General features: G+C 38.7%; 1 protein-coding gene across 2 annotated transcripts; it reads left to right on the forward strand.

Moving 5' to 3' along the window:
- The first annotated feature begins 1,305 nt into the window (after nucleotides 1–1,305).
- Nucleotides 1,306–7,455, forward strand: LOC141906141 (putative divalent cation/proton antiporter TMEM165). Of its 2 annotated transcripts, none has more exons than XM_074795353.1 (7): nucleotides 1,306–1,359; nucleotides 3,932–4,202; nucleotides 4,603–4,704; nucleotides 5,599–5,675; nucleotides 6,072–6,227; nucleotides 6,547–6,652; nucleotides 7,283–7,455. In XM_074795353.1, exons 2-7 carry the CDS (start codon nucleotides 4,016–4,018, stop codon nucleotides 7,390–7,392), a joined length of 738 nt encoding a protein of 245 aa, XP_074651454.1. In that variant the 5' UTR covers nucleotides 1,306–1,359; nucleotides 3,932–4,015; the 3' UTR covers nucleotides 7,393–7,455. The 2 variants fall into 2 exon arrangements, with proteins under 2 accessions (XP_074651454.1, XP_074651453.1); XM_074795352.1 differs by lacking the exon at nucleotides 1,306–1,359 and adding an exon at nucleotides 3,278–3,362.
- The last annotated feature ends 7,301 nt before the right edge of the window (nucleotides 7,456–14,756 follow it).

The raw sequence follows: 14,756 nt of genomic DNA on the forward strand, positions 1-14,756 counted from the left end.
TGCTCCCTATAAGATAGATAATATGAACACAATCGATATTACGGTATATTGCGATATGATTAGTGACAAGACAAGTGCTAGGGGTGCTGACTGTTGTGCAGCAGCGTAAATATTGCTATTTGGTAGAAATTAATCCCGATGGTAAGAAAAACGAGAATAAAATGATCATTGGATAAAATCAACATTAGACTCCGAGAAACTAGTCCAAATTTGCGATTCAGTTATTACCCCACACCGACGAAAATATCACACAGTAAGGTGGGCCGCAAAAAGCAGTTTCTTCAAACTGAGGCGAGTACTGTATTCCGAGATACTTCGGATGCTGCTGCTAAGTAAGTCCAGGTCATAGTAGTTTTGCTACGCATATATGGCCAAGGCGTTATAAACTGCCTCTTAATGGTTTAGCCCGTATTTGAATAAAGCTCTAGAAACTGGTAAGGAATCGGTTTATTCTTCAACCTGATTGTTTTATAATCCAATTTATTAACATCAAACTGACATAAGATACGAAAGAAAGACACCTGTCGCGCGGGAAAAAACCCATCATGGACAGGTTGAACATACAATTACATACATATACATATGAACAGAGTAACACAAAACTAACGAATAAGGAATAACACTGGGGGAAATGAGAATGAGAACATGCTATCAGGGTAGTGGTAAACGGTCGCTATTTTTGCAAATGAATTTGGATGAGAGAGTGATTATCTTAGTATTAGTGTTTAAGTCAAGCAAGGCTGGGTTGCCAAGAAGAAGAAAATTACATTTTTCAGTTCGGTTTAGGGAATTAAAAGTATGAATAATTTCGAGGGTAGCTAGTTCGTCCAAAAGGTTTATAATAGATTAAAAGTGAGTTGGCTGGTTACACTGGAGTAAGAAATGAATTGTTTCTTGTTTGTTTCTTGTAACAGTACATACGATTTCCATCTGGCACCAAGAAATTATGTGAGAAGAAATGATTTTTAAGTAAGAAGTCGACTCTTAGTCTATTGAGATTAATTTCCTCTTTCCTACTTAAACCTTTAATTTGCACAGAACTAAATATGTGGTCTTCATTGAACTTATACAAACCATGCGTTTGAAGGGGGTCAGTTCAGAAATATCGAAATGGGGACTGATATACGAGCAATAGATCTTATCCAGATGTTCGGATTTCAAAGTCCTACTCGGTGTTTCAGCGGGTTTATTAGTTTTTGTACCTTAGAGACTACAAAATCGATATGATGACTAAGGGATAGATTATGGTCTAGAACTATATACCTAAGTGCTTATGGCTGAGTTTCTGGGGTACAGCTAGGTTCCCAAGAAGGACCGGCGGATATTGCCTGACACCACGCTTGGTAAACCAGCTTAAAGGTACCGTATCACGTATATGGTACATATACTTTCCATTTCACCGCCGGATCTGCATTATAGCCCTAGTCAAAGACTATGATGGTAACGACCGTCTGGTTTTCCGACTAATTAACAAAACTCACGTTATGAGTTTTTGATCAAATGGGGCTGGATTCAGGGCAGTAGAACAGATAAAGTAAAGGTAATGAAATGAGTTTCCGAGGTGATAATTTACATCTGTGAGCCGATAAAACCACAAGACAAACGCCAAACAAGTGTCCGGGCAAATCCCGAACGAATGCTCATATAAACAAATAGATTCATCATTGCATTTACTGCCTGTAAAAGCTGCCCCGATTGGTAAGGTCGCGTTTTCCAACCAACCAATTTACTTACAGCTGGTATCACCGTATTTGCTACACCCGTTGCGTATTGAAAGCAATAAAACACATTTAATGTCATTATTGTAAGTGTTATTTGCAGTTCTCCTTTTCTACTACTGGAATAAGCAGCTTCATCTTTCTGTTTGAATTGTCGTCGGTTCTGTCGGGCTTTTCCAACTAACCAGAACATATGAGCATTGCATATCAGAATAAGAATTCCAGGGATGAAATTCAAGATGACTCTACCGAAAATGAAATCGTAGAATAAAGCATAATAGTAGTTAGCTAATAGTACACGCATCTTTCGGGTATGTGCACAAGGATGACCGGGCTTGTTGACGATATCCATTGTGTCCCACGGAGTTGGCGAATCAAAAATAAATGTCAGAATCCAGATGATAATAGAGATACGTCTGGAGTTAGATTCCGTGCATAGTTTTTTCGCTGAGAGTGGAAATCTAATTGCGATGTATCGGTCAATATTCAACACGAAAAGTATCCAGGAGCTTGTGGCTGTAGTCATTTGATATACAGCGTCAACATAGTGATTTACGTGTAGACGATACATTTGGTGGATTCGATTATATCGTATGAATTTGATCGCGTTGACTTTACGAATAAGCATTTCGAAATCTCTGGCAAAAACTCCTGTCAAACAGTTCACTGTATCAGCTATAGCTAACATACGCAAGTAATAGACGCTGCTTCCCTGGTGTTTCATAGCCCCGAGAACTGAGAAAGCGAGAATGTTTGCAACTATACCAATTAAATACAACAGGACTCGTATAATGGCCATTATTGCCGGGTAAGTGTAGACATCGGTCAGACCGTAGCAGATAACGCCCGTTCGATTTCTAGGCATAGTTGGGTTGTTGTTGTCAACCCGAAATACACTAATAACACGTAGTATTACGCCAGATTCGCCGAGTCGACTGATTGGGAAACCAACAGTTCTTTGCCATTAAACAGTTTTTATCAATCATTTTTCGTTGAACGCCTATAGCAGATAAATTTGACTAGAACCAAATGGATGCATTTGCATCAATTTGCAGACAGATAATGGATTTGTGTGAACTTCTGGAACGCAAATGTGGCGGTTTACGGGATGAGTAGAGTGCGGTAGTTAACTCGGCGACATGCCTCCTGTGCTCCGCATTTACCGTTGATAAGAATTGTCCCTGCGGCAAGAAAAACGAGCAAAACAATAACCATTGGATGAAGTCAAAATTCAGGGATATACAGCCAAATTCATGGATGGGCCGCGCCGGGATCCGCCAGTGACCTCCGGCCTCAATCATCAACTCCAACCAGGGTGGCTAACCAACCAAAACATTTCGTACGAAATCCGACGACATTTTTGTGCGGTTGATGCTTAAGAAGCTTTTGAAGATGCGATTGGCATATTACGTCCAAACCTGCCAATTGTTGAACAGCCCGTGTCCGAAAACCTGCTCAGGAAAGCGATAGTCAGCGCAGAGGGGTCTGCACAGAGAAGCGAGTGCTGTCACTATTCATCGGATACTGGATTTAAACATGACCAGTGGAAATCCGACAACCTATCATTAGGTTTACCCTTGAAAACTCAGAAATTGGTCTGCTTCTCATTTATCGAAAGATTTTTGCCAATTTACAGTTTGAAAGGTAACCTGGATGGTTAAATAAGTGTTGTCAGCGCAAAGATGTTGGCGTTTTCAACATGTGGTGATCAGTAATCTGCCAATAACTGTTCTTTTCAAGCGTCAATTAGATTGAAAACCGGCGATATGGTACCAATAATAGTCTGTCAAGTTTATGTTAAGTTTTGCCAATTCTTAATTTACGGTTTCTAAATAAGGAAAATGTTTATGTTGTTATTAGTAAGAGATTAGGTACCCGTACCAATACCCCTGTCCATTTGCATAGGACTGGATTTCTACTTTTAGTGTGCTCGAATCAAAAACAGACAAGACATAAAGCAAACAAAAAACAACATTCAACAAACCAACATTTAACATCTGTTTAAGAAAGCTTGGGTCCAAAATCAAAAAGTCTGAATCAAAGCGCCATAATATAAGAATGAAGAATACTATTTTTTTCTAGGCATGTGGGAGGATACTGGGGTAGAGATGAACACCTTAGACCTAGACGCAATAATTTGGCTATATGTGACAAGCCCTTTAAAACTTTACTTGGATATCCATGTCTTCATCCATATTGATTATCTTTTGCAGGTTAGGGCCTAGCGATTGTACTGCTTGCTGGTCAAAGTTCTTAACTATTCTGGATAGCAGGATTTCATTCGTAGATATACAATTATGGTGTTGGACGATGAAAGGAAAACTGAGATACTGCAGAGTTTCGCGAACAGTTGCTCGATGATAGTTATATCAGAACTATGTAGTCGAGCTTTTCTCACAACAGTTAGTCTATCCAGCCGACAATCAAAATTTGCGGTGTTTTTCGGCACTCTTCTTACTCAACTGGTGCTTTTCGTTGCAACAGGTAAACTCTAATCCTGTGAACAAATTATTTTTTCGCTGCTGTTTTCACTGTCTACTTATTGCAAAAGAAACACTCATCTCAAAGGATGCTATGTCATGTATGTCAGTAAATGTTGATTTGAATTTTGTTCGAAGTACTTATTTGGTAGATATGTTGATGCAAAGATTCCCCAATTTTCAATCATACAATCTAAACTCGAGCTAAATTTCAATATTTCTGCAGAGACCATTTAATAATATCATTTGTTGGAATACCGGTATTGTTTCTTGATCGAATGGAAGGATATGAACTGAAACAGTAATCTACTGCTAGCTGAAATGAGCTCATTTGTCGTATAATGTTCATCTGTTCTACTGTGTTAAAGTTTAAACTTTTTAAAAAATTTCATTATGTATTGAAGTCACAGTCGGTGTCTACCTGATGGCTCGGTTACAAGTTTTCTTAATTGTCTGTTTATCTACCGTCATCTACTTGACATTAGCTGCAAGGACATTATATACAGGTACCGGTACATACTTAGAGTCTAATGTCTATTTCAACTTGACTTGAGAGCACATCAGGTGGCCTTGCTCAGTCAGTTTTGGTGGTAAATACATTATAGAAGTTATTAATTAGGACCAGAAAGGACTGGCAGTGGACCTTCAATATTGATTTTTTATCCATTCTTCAAATGTATTGAAGGATTTCTTAAAAATCTGCACTGAAAGGGGTTCATGAGAGAAAAGAGACTTCATGATTTGAAAGTTTAACAATCTGTTTCCATGCCTACCAATTGAAGTTTGGTATGTTGGCATGGAAACATATTGTTAAACTTTCAAATCATGGAGTCAATTTTCCCTTTTTAACCCCTTTCAATGAAGACTTTTTTGGATATCCTTCAATACAGTTTAAAATGGATAAAAAGCAATGCTTTAAGTCAGCTGCCAGTCCTTTCTGGTCCTAATAAGACTGACTTCTATCAATCAGGTATGTACCATCAAAACTGACTGAGCTAGGCCACTTGATATGCTCTCAAGTCAAGTTGAAATAGACATTAGTCCCATTTTGATCCTAATGATAAATTGAATGAATTAATAAGACCAGTCGTTTTAGGTTAAAGCCAGGAATGAGGAACTGTGCAACCTGGTGAAGATTAAGTAAAATGAGATGGAAATTATTAAATTATAGGTAAACTTGTGTATTTGAAGTACAAGTTTTCACTACTTATAGCAGCTTCATTTACTGGATGAAGCTACTACTATACATTAGTAACGAATATTTGTCAATATAACTTGTATTTCAAGTAAACAATTCAACCTATGAACTACTATCCATCTTGTTTTACTAGATTTAAGCCAGTATAAAGTCTTGATTCAAATTGGACCCAACTAGAGTTAACTGCGTGTCTATTTTTCAGTGAAAGGAATGGGAATGTATGCTAGTTCTCACAAATATGACATTGTTCATGCTCATCTGGACAAAAAAGAAAAAGAGGTAGGTTGTGGCTTTATGTTGCAATTAAGAGAAGTGACGGTGAAATTACGCGCACTCACCGGGGGATTGAACCAGGGTCTCGTATGTAGAGCAAGCATGCTAACCAGTAGACGAATAGAACTACCGGTTGCCCACTGACTTGGCCAGTGTTTATACTGCTCGATGTATGCGTAACGCTAATTCGTTATCTATGTGGGGATCAGGGGCCGGTTGCGCAGTCACGGGTTAGACTTACCAGTCTAAGACCAACTTAGTTCTAACAACTTAAGACCAGTCTTAAGATTTAACACCAATTTTGGACTTAAGCCACGACTGTGCAACTGGCCCCGGGAGTGTTAAAGATTAGCAAGAAATGCAGAATTTTGTTCAAAGTACCAATTTTGTAATATATTTCAGTTGGAAAAACAATCTACGGATGTATTGCGTGATCAGAGACGGGGTAAGATCGGCAGACATGTCGCGCGTGTATTTTCAGCTACTGTATCAGCATTGTTTGTGGCCGAATGCTCGCAAAGGGTTCGATTCGTTATTTTAGCTCTGGCTCTGAGACAGGTAATTACCGGGTATTCCGCTATCCAATGCGTTAAAATCTGAGTTCATTAAGTCTAGATAATTCGAATTTTTAGCTTCATCTACACTTGGCCTTGCAGTTAACTTCAGGATTTGGATGTTATGTTTTTGTTGAAACTAACATTTTTAGAATAAAATTGTGCTGATCTTTAATGTCAAATTTCAAGCTTAAAATGTACATAAGGAGATGTGGCCCTTATTGCCTACTTCATGAATGGCCCCTATCCAGAGAAAAACTTGAAAGTATATCTGAATACAAAAATTGTTCTTACAGCCTTTCTTATTGATTGTTTCATTTCAGAACCTCATGGGTTTATTTTTTGGCGGATGTTTATCCCATGTTCTATGCACTGGTATCGCTATCTACGCAGATAAAAGATCAATTCATACTTTATCGCTGAAATTCAGTAAGATAAGACTTCTTTATTATTGACTTAAAATTCTCAGTTTTGTATTGTAACTTTTTAAGTAGATTCTCGATATATTGAAATGGCCAAATATGGAGTATCAGAATGAAATACTGAATCGATACGTGTAATAAATCAGTGTAGATGACGTGTTCAAGTCCCACAAATAGAATTTTAAGTTCAAGAAACTTCAATTTCTAAATCCTAGGATTTTATTAGCTTTAGAGATACAGGAAATCAATGCGTATGTTGGACTGGAAATTTTTCTCCAATTTAGAAAATTTCTGACTTTGAGAAAGTCGGATTTTTCCAGCTTTGGAATAATACAGCTCAATCTTAGTACCACGTATAACTTATATTATCCGGGGTTGGCCTACGGCACCTTAGTCATCGACCTATTTTAGCTTGCTATATCGTAGTTTACATTTTTCTCATATTTGAATGTTTTTCCAACTTACATCATTCGACTTTCCCACGGTTTATTGTATTACGGATTTTATCAAAGTTTCCTACAATAGACGAGTCATTTTAGCTGGATTTTTCTGCATGTAATGAGTTGATATGAAAAATCATCTGTGAATCCATCCCATCAAATGCCTTAATTTTTTATTGAGTGTATTTATTATTCAGTTTCTATCATCGCTGGTATTGTCTACTTGCTGTTTTCGCTACCGGGACTATACAGTATTATAAGCGTATTGATCAACCCATCGTCGGCGCCCGCCGCTCAGCGCCAGTGAGGTCACTATCTCGTAAAAATTGTCTCATTCGTGTTGTATTGTAATATCATTAAATCTAGTGTTCTATCGTATTGTGTATTATTTACTTCTTCTTCGATTTGTTGGTCGAAATTCACATTTTATTTGTTATCTTCTGTTGAATTTCTTATGAAAATAAAAAGTCTTTCATACGTTTATTCATTTATGTGTTTGATCGCAGTTAATATTTCTTATTTTGAGGACGGTTCGATTAGAAACAACCGTCAGACAAGCTTGATCTGACTTCGGCGGTCCAATTCTTACTGTCCCTGTTGTAGCCTAAAATAATGATGCCTCCTTCCGCATTTCTGTTGAGCTTAAGAGTAGACCCGACAGAGCTGAAACGACCGTCCAGAGGCCGACTTGCTATTAAGGCGATGACTGGTACGGTAGGACAAACGCGCATTCGGCGACACGTCTAAATTCCAACCATAAACGAATTGGCAACATCGCACCTTAATACTTCGGGGATAAACAGTAAATATAAATATGATCGCTTCGTCAAATTCTATCAAGCCGCGGCATAATAGGAAAAACCTGATCAATCGTGGACCGTGAACAATCTGGGCGCTTACATTGTCAAGTAATTTCTTGCAGTGTAATCCCGCGGGACCGTCTCAGACATGTGCTCCCGCGGCGAACGCCGTGTAATCCGATCTAGCTGACAATTACATACCGAACTATCGATCGATCGGCTAAAATATCCGTAGCGCAAAAACAAACGCCGAAATGCACCGCAGATTTCTCAATTTCTGCAGCTTGTCTCTCGCGGACGAAGTCGATGAAATAGCGAACAATGTACTGTTTCGCATTGTGGATTATTTTTCCATTTCGTCCGAATCATCGACAGCAAATTCCATGCAGTTTCAGAACGGCAATGCTATATGACGCAGTTTTAATTTCCCCTAAGAGATCAAACATGATCAAACGTTTTCATGATGTCACCAACCAAGTCGTGTGCTTAATGTACAATCACTGCAGTCATGTCAAATTCTAGATAAGTAACTCTACGGATAGCATTTTAAAAAATTCAATGGCTTCTATTCTCTGTAGAAATTGATCGAAATTCTCTAGAATCTCTCGAAATATCGCCGATATAACGAGACCATTAAACGAAGACGCCTCACGCCGGATTAGAATTTTAGATGCGGTGGTGGTTTGAATGCAAAACATACCGACGAAATAGCTGATAAAACGTCGAAAAAAAACAAGTGCAGAATATTTTGAGGCTGTGAACACGTCAATAGTCTGATTACATTCCAAATTCGAATTCAAATCAAGTTATTCAACGAAATGAAAAGATTCGATTTCAGCGAAAGTACATCGCCGTGTTTGATATAGAGTTATCGGTTTTCCTAATGAGCTCGACGTTTATTGATTACGACTCCCTGTCGGAAATTGATTCGCACGACCTTCCCACGCTCTTGGTAATTCTTTTTCACGTTTACCTGCAAATCAGATTTCAATAGCTTAAAGAAAACGTCTCTTATACGCTCAGAGTGTTGCTGTCTTTGGAAGGCTGTAATTCAAATAAATCGACGCGTCGCTATCACAATATTCCGGTTTAGGTAAATGATGGATAAATCCCCGTCAGTATCTATCGTTTTTTGTCATCCGAGCTGAATTAGACGTGTTCACGGAGAAAGTTTGCTTTTAATTCAATCTTTTAAAAAGTTTTAGTACATTATCCAAGGGCTCTGAAATATTGGACTCACCTCTTTTGACAGGGTTGTTGTATTCGTGGATTTTTTTTTCGCCACAGAAACACGTCGACTAACGATAAGACGACAGAAAAATCACTGTATTACAGGGTTGTTGGAATTAGTAGACTGAGCCTGTGCGATCGAACGGTCAGTTTGAAGGTTGGGGGGAGGATGTCTCCCTCGTGGGAAGGGTGAGAGGGTGACAGGGGATAGGGAGATAAGAATAGAGGAAGACAGACAGAGAGACGCTGTCTCCGTGAGGCAGACAGATCCCGTTCAACGCGCGGTGAAAACAAACGTGTCGCGGGAAGCCTTCTCCGCTCACTCGGCTGATTTATATCATCTGATGCCGCGTATATCACCATGTATAAATATATGCGCATTATATGAATCTGCTGTTGTAATTATTGAATTAATGAAATAATTCATCAATACACGCGGACAATGTCTTCCGAGACGCGAGGATTATAATATGGATATTAATTTTCAGACGTTTTCAGTCATTTACAAAGCGAAGATGCGGCGCTCTACGCAGGATTAATCAAAGCAGGCCAGGCAGCGACTAATACATAAAGGGCCTCCTTATAAAGGAGATTATGTCATCGGCGCTGTTAACTATAAAGAAATAAACTTTACGATGATTGATACAGTTGATCCAGGTTACAAACTTCAACCTTGTTCGATGAAAATATAGTTTAACGAAACTTTGACGAGTCAAATGCACATATATTTCAAGTGAAAGAGGTCTTGAACCACAGGTCGAATCTTTCGAAGTCACCCGTGTAGTCATGTCGATCAAACAGGGTAAGTAAGCTGAATCATTGAATCATTGGCGTTTAGTTCTTCATAAAAACCGTATATACGTTATCAAGTAAGTGTCGGTAGTGAATGTGCACGCCTTAGGGGGGAGAGGGAGGGGGTTGGCGGGTAGATTTCTTAATTGTTGCATTTTTAAGTCTCGATTCTAGGCGCGTAACGTTAGACGAGCCTAGATCCGTGACACATTTCGAATAAGACAATTAGATAGACATTCTTTTTCTTAGTTATGTTTCACGTTTGAACACTGTTGTAAGGAGGACGAAACTGAGCTATTATAAATGCCGGTGTACCGACTGTCTTCCTGTGCAGTAACGCCCATAATTGACAATGATATAGCTATACGCTACCGGTTGAATATGAAGCGATATGACAAATACAGATCTCTCGACATTAATACATATACTTGAAAATTGGACGTAATTAACGTATAGAGTTATACGTATAATGAATGGCATGTTTCATTTCAACGCGGTTGAAATCGATTTGCCATCATATGAAACGGTTTGCGCTTTATGTTCTGGAAACAAAACAAAACGAAAAAAGTAAAATCAATTTAACCAAGTGAAATCATACAAGTGAAAATACATCATATTTATTTGTTTATTGATAGTTCTTATTTTCGTTATATTTCTTTGGTGTGCAGCTTTTCCAGTTGACCGCGTCCAAGCTGACGACGCAATATGGCATATATATATTACTGTTGTAGACCGTTATTGCCATCTGTTACATCGACAGTATACGTTCCAGTTCGGCTCTAGGCACGTCCAGACGCGACAACTCATTTCATTTATGCTCATTACCGGCTACGACTCAAAATGCACAAACAATACAATATATCCAGCGCCTTTCGAGATTCATTTATCTTGCAAAGAGAAAAATCAATCGCATCGACTTCAGACGGTGTCTGAAACGAAATTAGTTTAAACATGGACGTATCGGGTTAGTTTATATGTCCAATGTTCCAGATGACGCCATGCGTACAATTGATACCTTGTTTTTCCTTCCTGATGACCTTATTAACGTTGGCCTTTTGGTCGGCTGCCTATCTACCCCGTCGTACATTTCGTTTTATAAATCATGATGAAGTTAACCATAACAGACCCGGCAGTTTTGGAAATGAACTGATTACAAATTTATTGCAGTTTACAACGATGACCCGGTCATTTCATTTCACTTTTCTAATTGTATATCACCATACACGTTCAAAAGCGCTGTCAGAACCTACGTAGGTTTCGATCTTGTTCATTTTATATATCACACTGCTCTCCAGATTTGGAAACGAATGGACGCGTCAATTTTTATTGTCCGGCCGGTATAAATATGCTATGTCATTGCGACAGTGCCGGCGTTATTTTTATCAGCTGCTACATCAGATTTGAGGGGAGTTGAACACAATATTACCTTCTTCGAGGGATTGGTCGTTAATCGAATTGTCGTCTGTCGATTTGTCGTCAGTTGCAGCGTTTTTTTCCTGCGACTATTCGGTAGGTCGTCGCCTCCGTCGATGACGTAGTCGTTCTATATTCGCCAACGTCGGGCGAGAGTGCAAACAATTGAAGGCGCTCGTCATCCGTATAATCACTGTCAAAACACATCACACCGTATCTGTCTTCATTATTGGAAAATGTACACCGACGGAACGTAAGACCTAAAGGTGTTGTGAGAAGTAATAATGTCCCCATCGTTTAACTGGGCTGTAGAGAATATCACCTTATTTTCTTTTTCCCTCCCTGGCACGGTTAGTTTTTCCTTCGTTTCCACCGAGTTTACGATCACCACCGGCGGCGGTATAAGTTGCGTTCTGAGAAAAAGACGTTGTCTCATTTGTATATTAGCGAAGGGGAACGACGGAAATAAAGGTATAGTGGGTCAGGTAATCAGAAAGCTTTCTAAAATGCTTAATACCTTAGATTGAGCATTTGTATTTCAGAATCCCGGGCCCCACAGCCTACTGCATAAATATTCCATTGTATTCTGTGATTGCTTTCGAACATGAAAATAACCAAGCTGTGAAACTCAATAAAAAACCGCGTCATCCCACAACGAATGAATCCTTTCGTAAAAGATAACGAACGTTGACAACCAACGTGAAGCAACACAACGACGAGTGAATCTATTTTTGAGAATCGTTACGTCACCTCCTTTCAACCTTTTCACGACAAGCTCACGATGTGGAACTTTCTTCTTCCAACTGCCCACGATACCAAAAAGCCTCCCCCGACCATTAACGTATTCGGTTCGAGGTAGGACCAGTCCTATTATTGAAGTCCGGAACTGAACCCGAACCCAATTCAACGCAGATCCAAGGGTGCGTACCACAAACTTATTATAAGTGGCTTCTTTGATATGGTTTGACAAAAGGTCGCACGTTTGCTAAATCCGATGATAAAGCCGCGAGGGATTGGACTTTTTCTCCGCTGTTAAGACTGATAAACCCCGACTTACTATCTCTGGACAGACAGATTCTAAGAGCCAAAATGAATGTAATTTCCGATTTTATACGGCACGTAGAAGCATTTTTACATTGATATTTACTTGGGAAAATCGAGACGTTCATTGTTGCTATGGGTACCACCAAAAATACATCATGTTTGTACATTAAGAAAAATGCATTTGTCACTTTCTATTTGGAATATGTTTGAGAAGATGAAGATCGTGTTTTGTCAGTATTACAATTTCTTTTTTTTTGCTGTTTTGGTAAGTTTCTGCGTGACACATGTGAAAATGATCATTGCTGATGCTTATCAGGCATCGTTTCTCTCTGGTAGAAGTACGTGCATCACTTTATTGTTAAAGCCTCCATTATCCCGAGTACCTAGCGGCTAAATTGCGTATCCCTCCCCCGCACTGTCAGGCAGTAATAAGAAAAAATGTCAGAAGTTCTCTTCATGGATTTAATTCCATATGTAACTTGGCAAATTAATTACTTTAAAAAGGAATTGGCAGTAAATGGAGTCAGTTTTGATGAGTGAAGTTCGATTTCTAAACGTTGACAGTACACAAATTTTAACGTCTAGAAATCTAACTTTATAATTTTAACTAATTCAAATTAAATGTTAATCCCCGTTTGTGAAGCTGGGCCCTGGATAAATCTACATCTTTAATATACATGTTTATTTCTGTTTGCTTTTGGAAAGCACTGACAAGTCAACACGGTTGACGAGTGAAAATCTTATTTGATTTTCATTACGACAATATAAGCCTGCCAATGAAAGCGTCGATGTTCCGAATCCCACGAAGATCAGAAGAAGACTTACGATTACATCACACACCGCAAATCGATGTACAAGCAGGCGGATTACACATAAACTTTATAGGCGCTCAATTTCTCCGGCGTAATGATGTAGAAGCCGGCTGAAATAAGTTTAAAGTTCACCGCACAGTTGTCGACGAAAGGCACGAGTTTAATCTGATTTTACGGTGCAGCAATTATAATTCATGCTTTACTGAACGAGAAATGTCTCGGTCGTAAATGCAACAGATATCTATTTATCCGATATTACGCAAAGCGTAAGAATTCCAAACGTTCCTTGTGCTGCTGCGATTTCTATTTGCTTTTTCGGTGAATGGTTCAACTTTGAAGACGTTCCTCTTGAATAGAGGACACGGGGATAAGCGAACGTGTTATTTGACAAGCTCTTCTTGAAAGGCACATATGATTTGAAACATGAAAATATCGCGATTGTGATTGTGATTTTATTTTGAAGTGATTTTTTCAATCATTTACACAAAGTCTCAGCCAGGCAGCCAATGCTTAGATTTCTAACTTATCTTCGCGCTGAAAAGTGCGGGTAGAATTTTGAGAGCGAGGACCGATAGAATAGAAAAGCCATGCTGGTTGCCTCCAAATAAAGTTATTCCTAAGGATCTTTGCCTCATGATACTGCAGTATCCCCTACTGATTTAATCAAAACGCAATGGCGTTTTCCGTGATAATTAATTTTCACTGCGGTTATTCCCGATGCGAGTGGTAAACACATATAGCCTTAGCCTCGTAGACAAGCATTAGAACTTCTTCGATTTGTGATATATATCATAGGGATCAGAAGCCGTGAAAATATACTTGTTGCGACATTGAATAAACTAATTTTACCATCCTTATGTAACAAATTTCTGAAATATTTCTTTCAATACTCCGATGTTTTCCAGTATTTTGTTAAGCCTCTGAATTCATATTTACGTAGATGCTACGTTTCCTATTATCTATTATTTTGAAGTCTCAAGGTCGTGTATTTAAACGGGTTTCTGTATGGTGTGGTTTATCTCCGAGACCTGTGATGAGAAGCGATCTATACAGACTGCATTTGATACAGTATCTATCGAGTTTGACGTTAGCAATTAACGTTATGCATTCCGTGTGATGTGTCTACCATCAAACAGCCAGGTCTGTCGAGCGAACTTATTAAATACACGGCTAATGTCACGAATATTATCATGGAACGTAATTAATAAGATTTTGTTCGTTTTATGACGCACTCCCCCGGGTTTCGAGATGCACATCACGTTTGTCGTTCAGTCGTATATTGATTGTTGCTTCACAGCGTGCCGGTTAGCCTTTACATGAAAAATCGAACATGGCGAAAATGTCTTAATCAATCGTTTAATAAACCATTTTACAATTGCCAGCCGCCATTTTGTTAGGGTACTTTTATCCTGTATTGTTGGTTCATTTTTTCTCTTTTTTTAGAAAACCATTTGTAGTACGTGTTTATCATATTTCATCGGCCCATAGATAGATTTTGACAACTTTGGCAGTGAATTGCAAGTTTACTATTGGCAATAACCATATCAATAACACAAAATCTTAGCCATTCAATTGGTTAA

Source organism: Tubulanus polymorphus, chromosome 5 (genome assembly GCF_964204645.1).
Source record: "Tubulanus polymorphus chromosome 5, tnTubPoly1.2, whole genome shotgun sequence".
Taxonomy (NCBI): domain Eukaryota; kingdom Metazoa; phylum Nemertea; class Palaeonemertea; order Tubulaniformes; family Tubulanidae; genus Tubulanus; species Tubulanus polymorphus.

Excerpts from the sequence above, each read along its gene's own strand:
- LOC141906141 (XM_074795353.1), top strand. The coding sequence starts at position 4,016 with ATGGTGTTGGACGATGAAAGGAAAACTGAGATACTGCAGAGTTTCGCG. Across the intron at positions 4,203-4,602 it reads GGTGCTTTTCGTTGCAACAG|TCACAGTCGGTGTCTACCTG; the intron begins GTAAACTCTAAT and ends TATGTATTGAAG. Across the intron at positions 6,653-7,282 it reads TACTTTATCGCTGAAATTCA|TTTCTATCATCGCTGGTATT; the intron begins GTAAGATAAGAC and ends TTTATTATTCAG.